The following is a 20345-nucleotide window of genomic DNA, read 5'->3' as shown; positions in this document are numbered from 1 at the left end:
TGCTATGTGTCATCGTGTTCTGTGAGGGCTTTACCTGAGGTTTGACACCTATTAGTAAAACTTTTCTCTGTCCGTTTTCTTGCCAGCCGATGTCTCACCCTTCTCAACCCTCCCCACAAGCAGCACCCTTCAAAGCCCTCGTGGAGAGATGTCGCTCCGAGCCCCTCTCCCAGAGCACCCCGATGGGGCTGGACCAGGTGGGAGGGCGCATGCAGCACTTGCTCAAGAGACGCGGTGAGTAGCTTTGGGCTGTTTCTTCTCTGGGTTTGTTTTTTGTCTTGTCTATCCTGCAGCTCAAGCAAAGGGCAACGTGGGTTGAAAAGTCAGGAATGTGGCTTGTATTCATGCTTAGTACAACCCTGGAGCCAGGTGAGGGAGCTCTGAGAGCCACATGTGAAGGAGTTGCCTTTTGTGTACAGTGTAGTTACGAAATCAGGCTGTTTCCTCTTCAATGTCTTTGAACACAGACCCCACAATTTGATTATGAGAAGATGAACAGGCACAGAAGGTGCTAAAGCTGTTCAGCAAAGAAGGCTCTGGGGAGACCTTATAGCAACCTTCCAATACCCAAAGGGGGCCTACAGGAAAGCTGGGACAGGACTTTTTACAAGGGCTTTACTAATAGGACAAGAGGGAATGGTTTGAGGCTTGAGGAGGGGAGATTCAGACTTGATATTAGGAAGAAGTTCTTTACAGTGAGGGTGGTGTGATGTTGGAACAGGTTGCCCAGGGAGGATGTGGATACCCTCTCCTTGGGGGTATCCAAGGCCAGGTTGGACGTGAGCAACCCAGTCTAGTAGAAGGTGTCCCTGCCCTGTAGCTGGAGGGTTGGAACCAGATGATCTCTAATTTCCCTTACAACCCAAACCATTCTATGAATCTATGACCTTGTGAGTATTCCTTTAGTAGCTCCTTCACAGCTTTCTGTCCTCTCACTAGCCTTTGTGAGTAGTTGCTATTTGGAGGTGGTGAGGATGATGGATATTTCAGTCACAGCTCAGGTCTGATGTTTGTTTGGAAACACAGCAAGGAGCAAGAGCTTTTTTATTTTTCTCCTGTGCTTGAGTTCTCTTCCTGGTCAAGAAGAGAATCTCATGAGCCAAAGATGATTTGCTACCTTCTCCCTTTAACCTGCTCAGAATGAGAAGGCACTGTAGAATGTATTTGCTGGAAGGATCTGGTTTTGGCAGGTGAATAAGTTGATGATGAATACATGACATCATTTTTTGGAAGCTCTAATTAAAAAGATTGATAATTAGAGTCAGGAAATGATTTCCTGAAGAGACACAGCTAACACCAGGAATCCTGTGATTTATCAACGGGTAGGATTGGGAGTGGTGCCAGCATGTGCTGGCATTGCTGGAGAGGACAGGAGGGCAAAAGCTCTGCTTGCTCTGGGTCTAGCAGATCCATTTTATTTGTTCTCTGATGGTGATTTATCAGAGGAGACTGATCAATGGCTCCATTTCTTCTCCAGCTACTGAGAAGCAGCAGGTTTGTGGCTTTTAGTACCGGAGATCTGTACACTTGTCAGCTGGGAAACAGTTTGTAGGGAAAAATGTGTCAGAACATGAACAGGCTGAGGGGAGACCTCATTGTCCTTTACCTCAAAGGAGACTGGAGCCAGGTGGGGGTGGGTCTCTTCTCATATGCAAGAAGTGACAGGACAAGAGGAAATGGCCTCAAGTTGAACCAAGGGAGGTTCAGATTGTCTATCAGGAAAAATTTCTTCACAAAAAAGATTCTTAGGCTCTGCAACAGGCTAAGGAGATGGTGTTTAAATACCCTGTTGGTATTTAAAAGATGTGGTCTCAAGGGACGTGGTTTAGTTACAGTGGCTTAGCAGCAGTAATGGGATTGTGAGCTCTGGGCAAGCAGTTGGACTTGATCTCAAAGGTCTCTTCCAACCTCAACAGTTCTTTCATTCTATAATCTGAACAGGTAATGGATGGTGGCAGCACGTCAGGGTTCAGAAGAACAAGGAAGGAACAGACAAAGTAGCTGTGTCTTTAACTGCTGTTTCTTCTGTGGGGGTGCCGAGGTTCCTAGCACGTGGGGGAGCAGCGCACACACACAGCTCTGAGTGTGAGCAGTGCTGTGTTGGCACGTTGCTGCCAAGTGCTACTATGTGGGCACGTTGCCTCTGGTAGCAGCCTCTTGCTGGCGCTGCAGCTCCCTTCTCCCTGAGTCTAGAAACTGAAACGTGTGTGGCTAAAAATACCCACGGCCGCCTGCGTCAGCAGCGCTAGGGAAGTGGGGCTCGCTGCAATCTCTCTCCCAGCAACGCTGGCAGAAATCTGGGATCACTGCCCACCCAGCCATGCCAGGGCTGCAGCAGGGTCCTGGCTCTCTGGTGCTGCACTCTCGGGGCATGGCAGAGGCCCCAGCGATTTGGTTCAGGGGCAGGGAGCACAGAGCTGTCTGTGGGTTTTGGCTGCTGGAAGGTAAAGGTGACCTGAAGCTTGGGAGTGGGGGTGAGGATCTCTGCTCTCCTAAAGTGACTATTTACCCTTTGTTATCTGGTTTCACAGATTCACTAATTGCATCAGGTTGGAAGGGACCCTTAAAGGTGGACTTGTCCAACCCCTGTGCAGTAAGCAGGGATGTCTCCCATTAGGTCTGGCTGCCCAGGGCCACATCAAGTCTGATTTTGAATGTTTTCAAGGATGGGGTCTAAACCACATCCCTAATCCCACATCTCACCACTCTCACTGTGAAGAACTTCCTCCTTATGTCCAACCTAAATCTACCCTGCTCCAGTTTCAAACCATTGCCTCTCATCCTATCGCTACAATCCCTTCTAAACAGTCCCTCCCCAACCTTCCTGTAAGTCCCTTTTAGGTACTAATATGTCCCTCCAGGCTGGCACAAACTTTGCTGGGGTTAGGGGGACATCAGATAAAAGAAAGTCAGTGTTGTGCATCTTTGAGGGATGAAATGCAGTCTGGCTGCTTTCTGGGGCTGCCTTTCTCCATGAGCCAGCCTCCAGGGGCTGGGAACACCTGTGGGTGTGTGTGTACACACACAGAGACACACATGTGTGCTGCTCGACCATGTGCATCTGCTGAGAGGAGCCTGTGCTGGCAGCTGCTGTGGGGGCATCAGTGGTGCTCAGCTTAGTGCCTTCCTCCCAGGGGCTGTCACTCCAGGGTAGGGAACTGAGGAGTCTGATGGAGGAAGGGATGACAATCTGACCTTGCTAAATCTGGGGGGGCAAGCAGTCTGACCTCACACAGAATAGCATCTTCACCCCCCAAAAGAGAGGGCTAAGATGAGGAGGTGAAAATTTGGGTTGATTAGCAAAGCAGAGCTTGATTTTGAAAGGTGAGTTGCCAGCCAGTCTTCCTCCTCCATTTGCCTCTTCTTCACAAGCTGCACTGTGGTGGGCTCTGCACCATCTGTAAGGCCAGGCTGAGCTTTGGTGCAAATGCTGTAGCTTGCTTCAAGCAGAATTACATCTGTGAGGGACTGGCCTGAAAGGCTGAGAAGTAGCCCAGATTCTTTGCAAACCCAGCTTTTATGGGCTTTCCCTGAATTTCTGCCTGAATTCAAGGAGCTGTTTCTTTTCCTGTGGAGCCCAGTGACTGTGAAGCTGGCATTTCTGCAGGGCCAAGCTGCTGAGGTGCTGGTAGCAGCTCTGACCCAGGGAGCTATTGCACTTTAAGTGCTGGTTTGTGCTGGTTGCTGCTCCTGGAAGAGCATTTGGGCTTCACACCCAGCCTGTCTGCACCCCCTGCTTGTACCACCTCTGAATTTGGCTCTTGGCTCTTAGTTTGTGCCCTTGTTTTTGTAGTATCCAAGCCACATTGCTTCTCTTGTATCCCCAGAGCACTGACTAAAGCATCTAAATATACTTTCTGCCCCCTTTCTCTAAAGAGGAGGTTGAATGAGTCTCTTGCAAACAATTTTGTTTCTTTCATTTCAAAGAACAGCCTCCGCCCCCAGCTTGAGCTAAAGCACGGTATTTATCTTTTGTCATTTCTCTGTTTATTTGTCTTTTTTTTTTTATTTTTTTATTTTGTTCCTGTGGATTTTCTCCTGGCAGCTGAAAACGAGCAGGCTTCAAAGACCCTGAAGGTGCGCGGGAACTGCCGCAACGGTGGCCGTCGATGGAACCTCTTCAAGCCTGGAGCTGAGAAGCTACAGATCAGTAGGGTAAGGAGGTGTTTGGAATATTGCCTCTGCATGTTTAGCCTCAGAAACTAACAGTCTGCTTTGCTAACAGCTTCCTGAATGTGTGGTTTCTTCAGCCACAGATGGTTTGGGTTTTTTTTAATTATCATTAGAGTTATGTTGTGGCAGTAAAACGAAGGTGTTATCCTTTACCCCCACCCCAGGATTATATTCCATTCCATGTATTTCAGAAGCTTTATGGTTTAACAGAGGTGTTGGGCCTCCTGTTTCTTTGGCTGAGTGTTCTTTGCAGTTGGAGAGAGCTGTGAAGTTTGAGATTTGCCTGTAAATTTGATGATTTTAGTTTAATTTTCCTTCCCTTTTTAACTATGTGGGGTTTGGTGCTGTTACCAGTGACAAATTCATCTCACTGATGTTTTCCCAAGGTGTTTTGCAAATATAAGCACAATTTACTGTGAGGTTTTTTTTGTAAGCGATGCTTCTAGAGGGGGAGGTGAAAGCTGTTGTGGGCCTGGGGATGTCTTTTCATGGCTTTCTCTGGGAAAAATTAAGAGAAGATGGCAAAAATGGTGTCACTTGTCTGATATATTTCCTTGCTTGTGTGGAGGGTTGCTTTTCATCTGTGCTGTGCAAGAGCATTTGGAGTCTGGAGACCTTGGTTGTTCCATGGTCTTGTTTTGTGATTCTCATTTCACTGATACCAAAATTAAGACTCTGGGTTGTCCAAAACCCAGAAGATTTTCAACCTGGCAACTAACGTGGTGTAAGGAGAATTTTCTAGTGAATAGGGCAGAAGAGGTTTAGCCCTTACTGTTCTTCTGGAGCAGATAAACAAAGGATGATCTGGGAGCCAGGAATTTCTCTGCTGGAATCAACAGAGGGGAACTGACCTTCTGTGATTGTGTCTTTGGCTCTTTTCCTCCCTGTTACGGTCCTTCTTTACCAATCCTGTATTGTATTCGTTTTCCTCTGATGCCTGATAAACTGCCCTCCTGAAATGGACTCCATCTCTGGACTCCATCTCTCCCTTGTAGAAGGAGTGAGTTGACAGTCTTCTCCAGCCTGCCTGTGTTGGGTGTTGTGTTGGCTTCCAAGGGGACACGTGTGGGGATGGACCAGTGGTGTTTCAGTCACTTGTGACTTTCTATAATGCCATCTTGCATCACTTCTATGTTCTGTCCTCATTTTTTGCTGACTGAGACAGAAGCCCCAGGACAGACAAGGAGTTCAGCCTTTCTTTTCTCTTCCTTCCCTTTGGGCCCTATCTTGCTTCTCACACAAACTCTTCTGTCAGCTCAGGAAGGCTGTTTGGTTAGGCTGAACATCCAAGCTGTTGGAAGAGAAAAAGATCCAAATCCAGTAGAGCTGGAAGCTTCAGAAAACCAAAAACATTGCTTAAGTTTGGGAAGGGTTAGATAAGAAACTTTTGCATCTCCAGTGCTGATACCTAGGAAGGATGTACAACTGGAAAGGAAAATGAGCTTCTCATGAGTGCAGAGATCTGTGTGTGACGTTTGGCTCAGATATGTATGTCAACACCTGTGCATCACTGGGACAGAGAATTGGGTTTGATGCCCTCAGAGACTTGTTCAAAGCTGCTATTGGTCAGCTTGTTGCTTAAGCTGAATTACAGCCAAGAGGCAGGTGTGACACCTCTGCTGGGCTTTATAAGCCAGAGGGGACCATGTTAAATGCTGCAAGAGAAGGTTATATAGATGGGGCTCACTATGCCAGTGCTGGAAAGTTCATCTGTTGCCTCTGCTCCGAGCTGGGTGAAGATCTACAGGTCTGTAAATCACCTCTTTGCCAGAAAGACAATTCTTATTTGGCAAGATTTGTAAATTTGCAGTAAGATTTGTGGGCTTGGGTATCTCTTGTCCACTGACAGCTGACACCAGTCAGGTGGCAGAGCTAGCATGGAAAGGAGGGATTTATATTCCCAAACCAGAGGTCAGACTTCTGCAGTTGTGCCTGAATTCCAGGCATTAGAATGAGAATGGTGGAGAGTTGCCCAGAGATGTGGTTGAGGCCCCATCCCTGCAGATATTTAAGGCAAAACTTGTCTGCAGGGGTGTTGGACAAGATGAGCTTTGAGGCTCCCTTCCAACCCAATGCATTCTGTGATTATGTGAGAGAGAGCAAGAGGGGACTGACAAAGCATCATGCTTATCTTAGTGGTGTTGGTGCCTTTTTGGCCCTTGGGAAACTGGGGTGGTTGTCCAGAAAGAGCACTGGTGTCACTACATGTCATGCAAAAATATGGATGAGCACCTTGTGAACCCTTGGAGGCTGCTTATGCTTTGTGTCATATCCAGGTTTTTGACAAAAGCCATTCCCCTTCCTTTTGGGAAGAGCTGTTATATGAGACTTAAAAATGACAGCTCTTAAGTACCTGCTGACCCCGAAGTCTGCACTGAGACCTGGTCCTAAGCACAAGGAGGAAGAATCCCCCTCCTCAAGACTACTGTTTGTCACATCTAGTAGCAGTGTCCATCGTTTTGCAGCTGGCTGCATCTTAATCCTTGTCTCCAGACGTCAGGGATGGCAAAATGCAGTGACAGCAGTGAGTGTTGATAGGAGGAAAGGAGAGAAGGGCTGTGCTCTATCTTATCTTCAGAGTGCCTGTGATGCACTGTACTTCCCCCTGTACTGTATGTACTCAGCACTGCTGAGGCCACACCTTGAGTACTGTGTTCAAGTTTTTTGGGCCCTCGCTCTAAGAAGGACATTGAGGAGCTGGAGCAGGTCCAGAGAAGGACAATGAAGTTGATGAAGGGTCTAAAGCACAAGTCTTGTGAGGAGCAGCTGAGGGAACTGGGGTTGTTCAGCCTGGAGAAAAGGAGGCTGAGTGGAGACCTTCTGGCTCTCCTCAACTCCCTGAAAGGAGATTGGAGTCAGGTGGGGCTGAAAGGGTTCTCTCCACTGCCTGTGGAGGTGCCTGAGTCCCCATCCCTGGAGATGTTTAAAGATTGCAGAGATGTGCTGCTGAAGGACATGATTTAGCACCAGAGTTGGTAGAGTTAGAGAATGGTTGGACTCAATGGTCTTAGAATTGTTTCTGTTGAAAAACAGCTTTATGAATCTGTGCACAAACCTGTGTTTTCCTTCCTGCTTATGGCTCTGCTCCTCTCAGCCATGCCCAAATTCTGCTAAGGAGTGTCTGCAGGGCTGGGCACAAGCTTCAGACATGTTCTCTGGAGTAGGTAATGTTTATTAGTCCTGCTTTGTAGGTGGGAATAAGGAACTGAAGCACTGGAGGAGATGGTACATGTAGAGCTGTGTAGTGATTGATTTCTTTGTCTTGTAAATCTGAAGAAGGAAAAAAGTAAATAGGGCCAGATTGAGTCAACTTTTAAAAGCTTCCAGTATTTGTTTTTCAGGAGTATAGTTTTCAGCCTGGAGTAAACTGAATTGAAACAGTTTATGTGCAAGGTGTTTTGATTTAGGGTTTAAGTCACTTAGACCCTTTGCTTTTATGGGAGCAGCTTGGCATGGTCACCAGGACTGAGTTGCAAAGGACCTCAAGGTGCCCCAAACTGCAGGCAGCTGAAATGCAAAGAGTAACCTGAATGTGCCCTCAGCATCTATCATGTCTCCATGATTTACCCTCAGGCACATCCTGATCCCTGGGGCAGTGGACAAGGGGAGAAATGAGTTATGATCTGAGAGGTGTTTTATGGTCTGGATGGCAGAAGCAGAGGAGAACGTTCACATCCTGGGCTGGCTTCATTCTGACCCAAACCACTGGCCTCTGCTGCTGTTTATGAAGGGACTTGTTGCATCTCCTTAGGTGTCTGGTCTATGTTACCTCAGCCCTGCCCTGGGGATGTATTCCAGGAGATTCAGCCCACCCTAACATCAGAACCATCCTCTTCAGATGTGGAAGCATGTGTGTGTTGAATCCCTCCAACTTACCTGTGACTAGAGATTTAATTTTAAGCCTTTCACTTATCAGAGAACTGCAAACCTTGCTTTTCTCTGCTGCTTTCCCCACTCCCTGTCCTGTGTACACAAGGCTCTCAAGCCCAAATTTCTATGCTGGAGGAAGCCCCTAATTAGCTAGAATGGAAACTTTGCAATGGAGCCAGCATCTTTGACAGCCCCCATACTAATAATAGGCAGACTGCTGTGCAGAGGTGCTGAATATTCACAAGAAAAGCACCATCCGAGCCTGTCCTTGCTCATCTCCAAGTCCTGAGCTATTTTCAGAGGCTAGTAGGGGGTTGACATTGCAATGATGGTGGATCTGCAAGTCCACAGGTCCCCAGGGATAATTCCCTGTGGGCATGTTGATGAGGAATAGGAAATGCAGACAACGTGCAGCCTCCAAGAGAAGAGAGCAAAGGGAAAGTTGATTTGGGTTCTCTCTTGCTCAAACTGTGCTGCATTGAACAGGGAATGCTGCTTGATATTCAGCACCAGCTCTCCTGCTTTCTATTTTTAGCTCCTAGCATAATGCTGAGTGAGCATTTTGTTGAGTGGGGTTATTTTTTTTTCCTTTTTTTCCCTGTTTGAAATGTGTCCTGCGCTGTGTTTCTCTTGCTTTGCTACTTGGGGGAGGCAGGGGGTGTGGCAGGGATGGGGGATTGCTGCATTCAGCTACGTGAGCTGGGTGTAATCAGCAGTTTTCAGTCCTGTCCATATGAACAGGCTGATGGAAAAGCAGAATCCCGTGGCTTTCTGCTGCTTAATTAGTTTAAATAGCAGTGTGCTGGTTATGAGGGGTTTATCCACACATATGGAGGGCTGCCAGGAAAATACATCCTCTTTGGATCTCCCTTCCCTCATTTTAAACCTTCAGTACTTCTGCTCGCAGGGTAGGTCCCATCTGCATGTTTTGGGGGGCTTTGTTCTGTATCTAAATCTATTACGCTGCTCTTTTTAGTGCTCTGAAATCTTTATATAGTTTATTCCATTGCTTAGGTGGAGCTAATTGTGTTCCAGTTTGTGCCTGTTGCCCCTTGTCCTGTCCCTGGGCACCACTGAGAAGTCTGACCCCATCGTCTTGTCCCCCACTCTTTAGCTGTTGCTGAGCATTGAGAAAATCCCTTCTTAGGCTGCTCTTCTCCAGGCTCAAGAGCCCCAGGTCTCTCAGCCTCTCCTTCTCACAGAGATGCTCCAGGCCCCTCAGCGTCTTTGTAGCCTCCACTGGACTCTCCAGTAGTTCCGTGTCTCTCTTGAACTGGGAAGCCCAGAGCTGGATCCAGTACCCTGGCTGTGGCTTCACTAGGGCAGAGCAGAAGGGTTGGAGAACCTCTTCCATTGCTTTCCTCTGTGAAGCCAGTCTTAGGCTTTTGTAGCTGTTTTTTTGGGGTTTTTTTTGCAAGTTCTGAAGAGCTCTGCCTGTGCAGCATTGCTAAAAATAAATAAATAAAAATCGACTTGCTCATTCAAGGAAGGAAAGCAATTCGGTCCATGCTGACAGACCCTGATGGCCTGTCTCAGGGCCTCACAACTCTCTGGTGCTGTTACGTGGTCCCATCTGTCTGGGTGAAGTGTGCAAGGAGCTCTGAGTTAGTGGAGTTTGCAGCCTTTTAAGCATCTAAGGTCTGGTGTGATTTAGTTTATGAAGTGGTCAGAGCATAGAGAACATTGAATGAATGTGAACTCTAGGTCATCCTTAAACCCATTTGCATCCATTTTGCATGAATGGGTCATGCTTTGAACTTGCTCCCCAGAGACTGTGATGAATATTAGTGCAAAATACACTTTAGGATGCTGAGTAGCAGAAGTGAGCAGCACTTAACCAGCTCACCATGCCTTGGTTATTTTGTCTTGCTTAGAAATAACGTAAGGAGTGCTGTAGTTCTGCACAGAGCAGTGCTGGGAGGACATAAACCTGGAGTCCTTTGGTGTTACATCACCAGTGTCACAGCACTGTTGAACCTCATGAGGTTCAACAAGGGCAAGTGTAGAGTTCTGCACCTGGGAGGAACAACTTCTGTACCAGTACAGGTGAGAGGATGTCTTGCTGGAAAGCATCTCCACAGAGAAGGACCTCGGTGTGCTGGTGGACAAGAAGTTCACCATGAGCCAGCAATGTTCACTCATGGCCAAGAAGACTGTTGAGCCTGGAGAAGAGCAGCCCCAGAGGGGATCTGATCAATGCTCAGCAAGAGCTGAAGGTTGGGGGTCAAGAGGATGGGACCAGACTCTTCTCAGTGGTGCCCAGGGACAGGACAAGGGGTAATGGGCACAAAGTGAAACCCAGGAGGTTCCACCTGAGGAGGAGGAGAAAATTCATTGTTGTGGGGGTGCTGGAGCCCTGGAGCAGGCTGCCCAGAGAGGTTGTGGAGTCTCCTTCTCTGGAGAAATTCCAAACCCACCCTGGCCATTGTGATGCTGGGCAAGCTGCTGTGGGTGCCGTTGCTTTAGCAGGTGGTTTGGACTGGATGATCTCCAGAGGTCACTTCCAAACCCCACTAATCTGGAATTCCATAATTTCTGCATCACACTTGGGGACAGCATGGGTTTAGTGAGTGTGAATCTTTACAGGAAGGAGAAGCTTGAAATGACTACAACTTGGAGTTGTGGATTTTTGTTCTGGGTAGCACAGGAAAGATTGGAAGTTCTGAACTTATAAAAGGTGCTCAGCTGTTCAGAGGTTACATGCAGGCCCATCTTAAGAATCTCAACTTGCAGTTTGTGATGGTCTTTGTAGTTCAAGTGGACCTTGAGGTGTTTTGTGTGCAGCTGCACGTGGTGGGTACTGCATCCTACATGGTGTTAAATGTGTGTGTGACAGTGACTGTACAAAATAACTTCTAGAATTCAAATTCAGCTTCTTGTCCTCAGCTTAAACATTAGATGGGAATTTATCCTTATTGCTCAGTAGTTCCACCTTGATTGCTCTGCTCCAGCTTGTTACTCTGCTGTGCCTCTGTGCTCCACTCTGGGCCGTGGTTTGGACAAAAGCAACTTAGTGGAAGCTCAATTTGCGTTGCTAAAACCTTAATGACATTTTGCTTGGCACCAGCCTGTGCTCTGTGTGGTTTGCCCTTCCCCAGTGCACTATGTTCTCAATAAGCTAAAGTCCATGGTAGGTGTAGCATGAAAAATCTCTGAGTCAATATTGGAAGAAATGCTTTTGTAGTGCTTCCTAAGCTCTGGCTTCGAGACCACTGCAGTGTCACCAGTGTTTAGCTGAAAAGGAGCTGAAGTTGGGAGGGAAAGGCAAAAGCACAGCTCCTAACTTCAAAAGCTCTTCTGTAGCTGTTGAGATGTGTATCTGAGTTGCCTCTTCCATACAATAATGCTGCTGAAGCTGATGGTCGCTGGCTGGGTGCTACACCCAGAAACTCATCAAGGGATGAAGAGGTCACCATGTGTGTGGCTCTCTGCACTCTGAGATGAGATCTGAAGCACTCCACTGCGTCATCAAACTGACATGGCCAAGGAAAGTTCCCCTCAGGCTGCAGTCTGGAGGTGGGAGGACTGACCTTCTACTCCTGAGTGCAGTATCATCAAGTCTCTAATGCTCTTCATTTGTTTCTGTTGATGCTCTGGAGAGATTTGGGACCATTCCCTCTGTTCTTTTCTCAACCTCTTCTAGTCTGATAGTTGTGTAAGGTAGATTTAAACTGGAGAGGAGGAAGAAATTCTTTACGCTGAGGGTAGTGAGACACTGGAACAGGTTTCCCAGGGAGGTTGTGGATGTTCCTTCCCTGGAAGTGTTCAAGGCCTGGTTGGATGAGGCTTTGAACAACCTAATCTAGTGGAAGGTGTCCCTGGCCTCTGCAAGTCTGAGGATTGTAGGGAAGGTGCTCTGCATTTTGCTCTCTGTTATGAAATCAAGATGCTGAAGTTTTTTTTAGGTACCACAGGTAGGAATAAAGGGTCTAATTTTGTCCTGGGTTTTGTCCTACAGAATTATAGTGGTTTCATACCTGAATTAAACATGGAATATTAACCCAAGACTGTTCTTGGAGAATGAGGAGTAGAAAATTAAGAGGCTGAGAAACTGCAAAAGGAACTTGGTTATTATATTAGTGAAATCACATGGCCTGCAGTGAGCTCAAGGAAAACTTCATCTCTTAATGGACTGCACAGAATATAGAGAATAATTCCTCTACTAAATCTCTTTCAGCCTCTAATATCTAGGGAAATGCATTATCCTATTGTCTAAAACCCTTGAGAGATCAATCTTATCTGAACAAAAATAGACATTTCATGTTGGCTCTGCCTGGTGTGACAGGGTCAGGAGTGGCACTCCTGTGTAACTGGGAAGAAGCTGGAGTAACAGCTGGTTGCAGTGCTGCTGTTACCAGGATTAGATGCTGTTTGCCATCCCAATACTAAGGGAGACTCTGCATCAGCAGGATCTGTTGCAGTGTCCTTTGAGGTGAGGATCCACAACCTCCATGACCTGGCATCAGAGAAACCACCCACTGGTCCAGGACGCAGTGCAGAGCTTGTGGCCACTGGGAGACCACCTTTGGAGGGGTCTTTGGCCACTGCTGTGAACTACTCTTACCCTCAGCAGTTTATTTAACTCTTGCTGAGCTTGGGCACTGATTGCTTCCCAGGTCAAGATCCATTGTCCTGCAAATGTACATGCTACCAAAGTGTCACTTGGAGTTCTGCTTCTCTGCTGTTGTGTGGTGGGATCCAGCACAGGGTTTCTCCCCAGTGATGCTATGTATGATTTGGGGAGTGAGAGAAAAGGAAGAAAGAAATTGGTGCAAACCAGAAAAAACCTGCTGTAAACCACAGTTGGGATGGAATGTCCAAGAAGCAGATTCCTCCGATAGAGATGAGTCAATACTGAATGATTCCCCTTTACACTCCTCACACAAGAACGAACTTACCCATGAGCAGAAGTAACTCCACTGCTGCCCTTTGTATGACAGGTGCTCCTTAGAGCTCTATCTCTTGACATGCTTCCAAATTTTAGGTGAGTTCAGCCTTGCCTGGAGAAAAAAGCAGGTCCCACTGCAGCCAGGCAGGGATGTGTGACTGTCTTGTAAAGGGGACTTGCTATGCTGTAGGGGTACTTGGTGTCTCTGAGAGGTTTAGATGTGGAAGTGGATATGTCAGATCAGCATCAGCATAATGCTGGGGAAGGGACTGAGCTGAATAGTGAGCAGCATGCTGCCAGGCAGTGACAGGGCTGCCTCAGTGCAGCTGTCTTTCGGGTGATATCTTCTAGGAAGTTGGAAAACAAAGAGGAAAAAAAGGTCACTTAAAGAGTTTCAGGACTTAACTGTAGCAGTGATGCACTCAGGTTGCTTGGCAGTAATGTCTGTTCCTGGAATTGATAGAGGCTGTCTTGTGGGATTGCCTTTGTCTTCTGAGTGCTGACTCCCAGATATTCAGCTGTGAGGGCTGCTGCTGGCTGGAGCAGCTCTGGGAGATCTCCAGGGTCTGCAGTATGACAGACCTGTGCTTTGCATTGTGAGACTTTCAGCTCCACGGTGACTTCATGAAATGGTTGATCATGGAGTGGTTTGGGTTGAAGGGATCTTCAAAGTTCATCCAGTCCAACCCCTCTGTAGTCAACAGGGACATCTGCAACTAGAGCAGGTTGCTCACAGCCCCAGACAACCTGACCTGAAGTGGTTCCAGGGATGGGACGTCTCCCACCTCTCTGGGCAACCTGGGCCAGGCTCTCACCACCCCCAGTGGTAAACATGTCTCCCTTCTTTCCAGTCTGAATCCCCTTCTTTTAGTTCTAACCATCACCCCTTTAGTTCTAACCATCACCCCAAGGCCACAACAGGCCTTGCTCCAGAGTCTGTCCCCAACTTTCTGATGGCCCCTTGAAGTCCTGGAGACCGCAGTCTTTCCTTTTACTGCAGCTGGGCTTCCTAATGGATTGACCAGCTTATGGTCTTGGGTTAGCCATCTACCTGTGTGACTTCTGTGGAGCCACTGAGTATGTGCAGTGAAGTGGCACAAGCCCTTTTAATGCTGGGTGCAGAGGTAGGTGATGATGGCCAAGGGAGGAAGGCAGTGAAGGGAGTTGTCTCAAGTGTAAACTGAGCACTCATTCTGCTCAAGTGTGAAGCTCTTGCTGAGGCACAACCATCCTGGGAGGCAAAGCTTTGGCTGGGAGTCAAGTAAGAACCTGAAGCACTGGTACTTCCAAAACAAGGCTGTGCTGAACAGAAAATGGACAATTTTCCTGACTCAGTCAGCTGGGCAAGGTAGGAGAACATTCAGTCCCACCTCTGCAGCAGTTTGCAGTGACAAAATGGCTATAGAATTGAAATTTTGTTCATCTTTTGCCAGTAGCTGGGGACTGGACAAGAAAAAAACTGTTCTTGGGTCTTTTTTACACATGATTTACTTCCTTGCATTCTTTATTAGGGCCATGTCTTCCTCTTCTCAGATATCTCACTTTTATTTTTAACACTGGACAAATATCAAATATCCCTCAAGAGAGATCTGTGATTACAGCTCAGTTTTGACAGTTGAGAAGAGTCCAGTGGACATCTTCACCTCATCTGAAATGCTGCTATTTTGAGCTCTGCCTTTGTTTTTAACCATCAGTGATAAGTTTGTGTTTCCTGTAGATGATATTTTGGGTTGACATGAGCTGCTACGAATCAGGTCTGCAGTGGATCTGGCTGGAGTGATTGAAACTCCACTGTGCAAAAGGGTTGCCTTCCTGTGTGAGGTTTGTTTTGTCCTTTCTGCTTTGAGACCGACCCTTTGACAAGGGTCAGGGCTGGGCTGACCACCAGATGAGTGCCAGAGGCGCTCCATAAGCCTCTCTGCTTCCCAAAGGGAAAAGAAAGGGAAGAAGGGAAGAGAGGCTGATTGGGGGGCGGGGGGGAGAAACTAAACCAGCTGGGATGGAAAGAAGAACAATCCAATGAAACGGAGACAGAGAGACATAAACCAACATGGAACCCAACCCCTGATGGCAATGATATCACCATTGGAACCACTAGTGCTGAGGGCAGGCACTGGGCAAGTCCCAGGCTGGACTCAGCAGTAGATGGGAACCAGATTCAAGAGCTGGATTCTGGAGCTGGGTTCAGGAACACAGGGATCAGGATGGAAGGCACAAGGGGCAGAGTCCTCCTGGGACACCAGGTAGTGAAGAAGAGGCTTGACCCTGGTGATCCCTCAGTTGTCTCCTGAAGATGCCCTCCATGGGTTGGAATCCCTTGTTGAGCACCTGTCTTTACAGGTGCCACCTCTGCCTTTCTGCCCCCAAGGTGGGGCACAAGATGTGGTAGTGCCCTTGGTGTGCCCAGAAACAAGACCAAGGCAGAGACTTTCTGCAGCCCAACCCTTTGCAGGAACTCTCCCCATCAACATCTCCCTTCTAGAAGCAGTGCCTGGCTGTGCAAATCTGCCTTGCTGAGCTGGGGAGTCCCATCCTGAACACAGTCAGTACTGGTCTAGCTCAGATCAGGACATGACACTTTTTCACCCATAGCAGAGCAGAATTCAGTCCCCATGTGCCACCTGGGACTTACATCTTGCTGAAGCATTTTATAAGTGCTTTTGCAGAAAGACCTTGTTTTTCCCTCACTTTTTGTTTTTGGCCTGGAGATAAATCAGAGTGAACTTTACAGACACTTTTTGGGGAATCAGGCATTTTCCAGCTATTATTTTGCAAACTATTAGAGCGGCAGATCATGAGGTGGGACACTCAGTTATGCAAACAAAGCCACGTCACTCCTGGCCAAAAATAGCTTCAGTCCATGTGCATTAAGGTGGAAACGATGGCCTTTGGTGTACACACAGCAAACAGCTAGGGGAGAGGGGGGAGGCAAGAAGGGAGGCTGCAGCTTTTTGGCTAGAGCTTCTCAGGAGGTGTTTAGCAAAAGTGGGTTTTCCAGAGAAGAGCTGAGCGTTGCTGCTCATAATTTTGGTGGGATGAGGGCCACTGACTTAGACAAAAAGGAGACTGGGGTTATGAGAGGGGGCACTCTGCTCCCTGAGGTGTTCATTTTTAACATCCAGAGGATGAAAAAGTAGTGGAAAATGGTTAAAAAAAAATTTTCTTTCTCTTTCTTTCTCTCCCCAGTTGCTCTTTAGCACAGTCTCTGCAGTCTTGTGTGATGCTTAGCCTGGTAGTTCCTTACAGGGGGAGATGGTTTCACATCTCACTGCAGAGATGTTTCGTTTGCTACTTTGGCTTAAGTCTTCATCTGTTTTCATTTCATCCAGCACTGCAGTGCCCTAAATAATTTGGAGATCACCCTACTTGGTATTTGCTGTGTGCTTGTGGACCTGCTGCCTATTAAGCTTAGTGGGTGTGGAATGTGGTCCAACTTCCTTTAATATGCTGCAGGTTACTCACCACCAGGCTTAAAATAACCTTTTTTCTTATCTCCTGTAATATCACTCCACTGAGATCCCTTTGCATTGCTGTGTATCATTGCAGTTTATCTTGCTTGTAGGAGATCCTGTAGAGTTTCTGGCCCAAGATACAGCTTGGGCTAAATAGAGGAGATAAAGTAGGAGCTCAAGTATGGAAGGTGCAGCTTGCAGGTGTGCAGGTGGAGTCTCCATTGGATTAAAGCATCCTTAGCCTGAAGAAGAGGAGGCTGAGATAAGACCTTATTGCTTTCTACAGCTACCTAAAAGGAGGATGGAGTGAGGCCAGTGTTGGCCTCCTCTCCCGAGTAGCTAACAACAGGACAGGAGGTAATGGCCTCATGCTGAGCCAGGGGAGGTTTAAGTTGGATATTAGGAGCAATTTCTTTCCTGCAAGGGTGGTCAGGCATTGGAACAGGCTGCCCAGGAAGCTGGTGGAGTCACTATCTCTGGAGGTGTTTGAGAATTGTGTGGACATGGCACTTTGGGACATGATTTAGTGGCCATGGTGGTCTTAGGTTGGTGTCTGGACTTGATTGTTTTGGAGATCTTTTCTAGCTGGAATGATTCTATGATTCAGTTGCTTTGCCTCTTCCAAACTGGAGTATTTTCCAGACAGGATTCCTGTGTTTAGGTTGTGCCAGCTGCATGTTGCTGTGTTCCAGAAGAGCTGACCGCATCCCAGCATCAGCATGAACACACAGAAAGAGGAGATTAGTGCTGATTTATTGGCCTGTCAATTAAAGAAGAGCACGAGGAATCTCACTGCATGGCTGAGAGGTTAAGTATTGTGGTGACAGCAAAAGCTCAGCTTTCTTAAGGGAACAGCTCAGTTTCTATACATTTCTGTTTAATTAAAACATTCATGCATCCTGCATTCTTCAACATCAATGCTGAGATGCAGTTGGAACCACTGCCAGGGGAATACATTGTTATGGCATCCTCTTTCCACATCTATTAGCAGGAAGAGGATAATTGAGGAAATCTCACACAGATTTAATTGGGGACTGAGGGCAGGAGCAGGGAGGGGGAGAAGCACAACACAGAAGTAGGTCAGAAGTTTGGCTCTGGGTAACTCTTGCTTGACACTGAGCAATTCAGCTGAGTGGCTCTGGTGTGGGCAGCTGTGGGGCTGCTGGGATTTTGGGGGAATTGGGGTGGTGTGAAAGCAGCTGCCTGCTGTATAGCTTATATAATGTGCCATGTATAGGCTGGTGAAGGTCTAGCCATCTCCAAGGCATGGAGCATGGAGTTGCAAGGGTTGGTGGTGGTGTGAAGGGAGCTGCCTCCTGTATAGCTTATATAGTGTGCCATAGGCTGGTGGGGGTCCAGGTCATCTCTGTAGTGTGCATGTAGTTGCAAGAGTGGGTGGTGATCCCTTGTGCCTCTCTACAGGTTGGGTGAGGAAATTGGGGTGGCTCAGGGCAGTTCAGCCAGGTTTGGGGCAAGCTTTGTGCAGTGTGAAGCTCCAGCCAGGAAGGCAGGTGTCCTGCAGCTGCCTGCAATGTGCTGGGGAGCAGCATCCATGCAGGGATGCGCTCGGGCTGTGTGGGGAATGTGTGCTCCCTTTGCACCCTCCACTTGTGCCAGAGAGCCATGGCTCTTGAGCTGGCAGCAGAGCCTCTGAAGTAGGGCCAGCATCTTCTTCCAGTTCTCATTTCTTGCCTTGCTCTTTGCCTGCTGTGGCTGTGACACGTGGCACTGTTCTGCAGATCTGCATGAGGCATTGGAGCTCTGATGACGCTGCTGCTGTCTGCTCAGATCCACACGCCTGCTGTGCTCAACTCTGGGTGCACGGTGCAGCTGCCTCAGCAGCCCACAGTCCAAAGCCTCCTGAAGCTTCAGGCATTTAGTTAAGGCTCTAAAAACCAGCTGATCTTCTTTGGGACGCTGCTCTGTCTTCTGGAACCTGAATCTAGTGGCTTCTTCCTCAGTTTTCAGACTTAAAGGTCCCATTTGTGGCGCAAAGCTTGCGTCTCTGTTTTGAACTTTCTGTTCTGTGCTTGAACAGTCCCTAAGGTCCAGAGGAGGCCACGACAATGAGGGATGAAGCCTCTCTGCTCTGAGGGAATCGGGGTTGTTCAGCCTGGAGGAGCCTTCAAGGAGACTTTTCAGTACTTAAAAGGGCTGATAAGAAATACGGGGACAGACCTGGAATGGTTCCAGAGATAGGGCATCTCCCACCTCTCTGGACAACCTGGGTCAGGCTCTCACCACATTTCTCCCTTCTCTCCAGTCTGAATCTCCCTCTTTTAGTTCAAAGCATCACCCCTTTTCCTGTCAAGGGGTGCTCACTGCAGTCATGTGCCTTGGGATTTTTTTTTTCACTTGGAGGAAGAGCAGCAGCAGGACTGTTGCACTGGGGAAAGCCCAGTAGTGTTGGTGTGCAGCACAGACTCCAGGTTTGCTGGGGTTCCTGTGCCCAGGGATGTTCAGGATCAGTGAGCAGATAGAGGCAGGTGCAGGGTGGCCTGTGGAGTTGTCCAGTACTTGAAGAGAAGATGGACGCTGAGGAGAGGATGGAAACCTCAAAGCTGGGCTGCAGAATGTGCATTTTGCTCCTTGTCTCCCAAACCTGGAGCTGGGCAAAGTCTATGGTTGGTGCCTTTCCCTGCCTATCTCATTGCCACAAGCCCTGTGCTTTCGCTCCAAGCTGGCAGCAGGACAGCTCGAGCCAGAGATGCCCGTGGAGTGTGTTTGGTGTTGAATACAGCTGATGGCCCTGGGTCAGAACTGAGCCTCTTGTTCCAAGCTTGTGCAAACAGTAAGAAGCAGTTTGCCCTGAAGAGCCCACAATGCAAACATACACAGACACTGTCTAGTAGGCAAAGCAAAAGAAGAGAAGGGCCTTAATTACAAATCCTACTGTTGAATATTTTTACTGGGTTTCCCCACAGCCTCTTCCACCAGCAATGCCAACCTGAAGCATCAACAAACACAGTTCTGGCTTAGAAACAGATTCAATTAAGAAATGCAAACACATAGAAGAGGGTGGGGGTTGTTTGCCTCTTTTTTTGAGCCTTGAGGGAGCCTCTTCTCAAGCTTTTTTTATCTAGTCACACAGAGCAGAAACCTTTTCAGCTCATATTTAAAAAACAACAAACGATTCTCATGCTAGCAGGAGGTGACAGTGTTTCTCAGGCTGGAACGTGGGGCAAAACCCTGCCTGCCACTTGGGGCTTTCACTGTCAACCCTTCCAGCCAAAGTTTTTGGGTTTCTTTCCTAATTTTTGCTTTCTAGGATTCTCCTCCTATCGAATTGTTGTGCTATGGGTGCTGCTGTGCTGGTTAACCTGGATATTTGCTCTGGAATGAGTCTTTTTTTTTTTTTTTTTTTTTTCCCCAGCTACTAGTTGTAAAGCCCACTGGGACTGGAGATGTGTTGGCTTGTACTGGAACAGAACGTACAAGAACTCCAGTCCTCAAGGATGTGGCTTTGTGTACCACAGTGGCTGATGTCAGAGGATGGAAAAGGTCTTGTTTTCTCCGGAAATCTTTATTCTTAATGTGCATTGGAGAGAGAGAGAGAGAGGCAAAAAAATGTGTTCTGCTAAACCTAAGTTAAGAAGCTTGTTCAATTTTTAAACAGTTACATAAAGCCATCAAAGTCTGACAGGAGAGAGATGCAAGTTTGTGCAAAAGAGAAAAGGAAAAAGGAGCTGAAATGGAGTGTTAAAGTTAATTCCCCCAGGCCTCAACCTAAAACAGCCTCAACTCGCAGATGAACCCACTCCTGTTCTCTATTTTTTGTTTCCTTTCTTGTTTTTCCCCCTTTCTTGACAAAGGTCTTCATGTCTCTGAACTCCTGGCTAAGTGTGAATGCTTCTTACCCAACACTCTGCTGCTTTTAGCACACCAGCTTGGGGTCCAAATAAGCATTTCTCTGCTACCCTTGGGGAAACAACTTTGTGGACATAAGCAGTGGGAATAGAGCT

The 20345-nt window shown here is 47.6% G+C and overlaps 1 protein-coding gene across 1 annotated transcript in view; it reads left to right on the top strand.

Moving 5' to 3' along the window:
• The window catches only part of LOC128972769 (uncharacterized), a 206601-nt gene that overhangs the window by 12252 nt on the left and 174004 nt on the right, over window positions 1-20345 (top strand). Inside the window, exons 2-3 of the mRNA XM_054388878.1 lie at window positions 87-234; window positions 4046-4155. Coding sequence (XP_054244853.1) covers window positions 87-234; window positions 4046-4155 — 258 coding nt within the window. The remainder of the gene's footprint in view (window positions 1-86; window positions 235-4045; window positions 4156-20345) is intronic.

Source organism: Indicator indicator, chromosome 17 (genome assembly GCF_027791375.1).
Source record: "Indicator indicator isolate 239-I01 chromosome 17, UM_Iind_1.1, whole genome shotgun sequence".
Lineage (NCBI taxonomy): Eukaryota > Metazoa > Chordata > Aves > Piciformes > Indicatoridae > Indicator > Indicator indicator.
The sequence above is the reverse complement of the archived record's forward strand: the minus strand, read 5'-3'. Positions and strand labels throughout refer to the sequence as shown.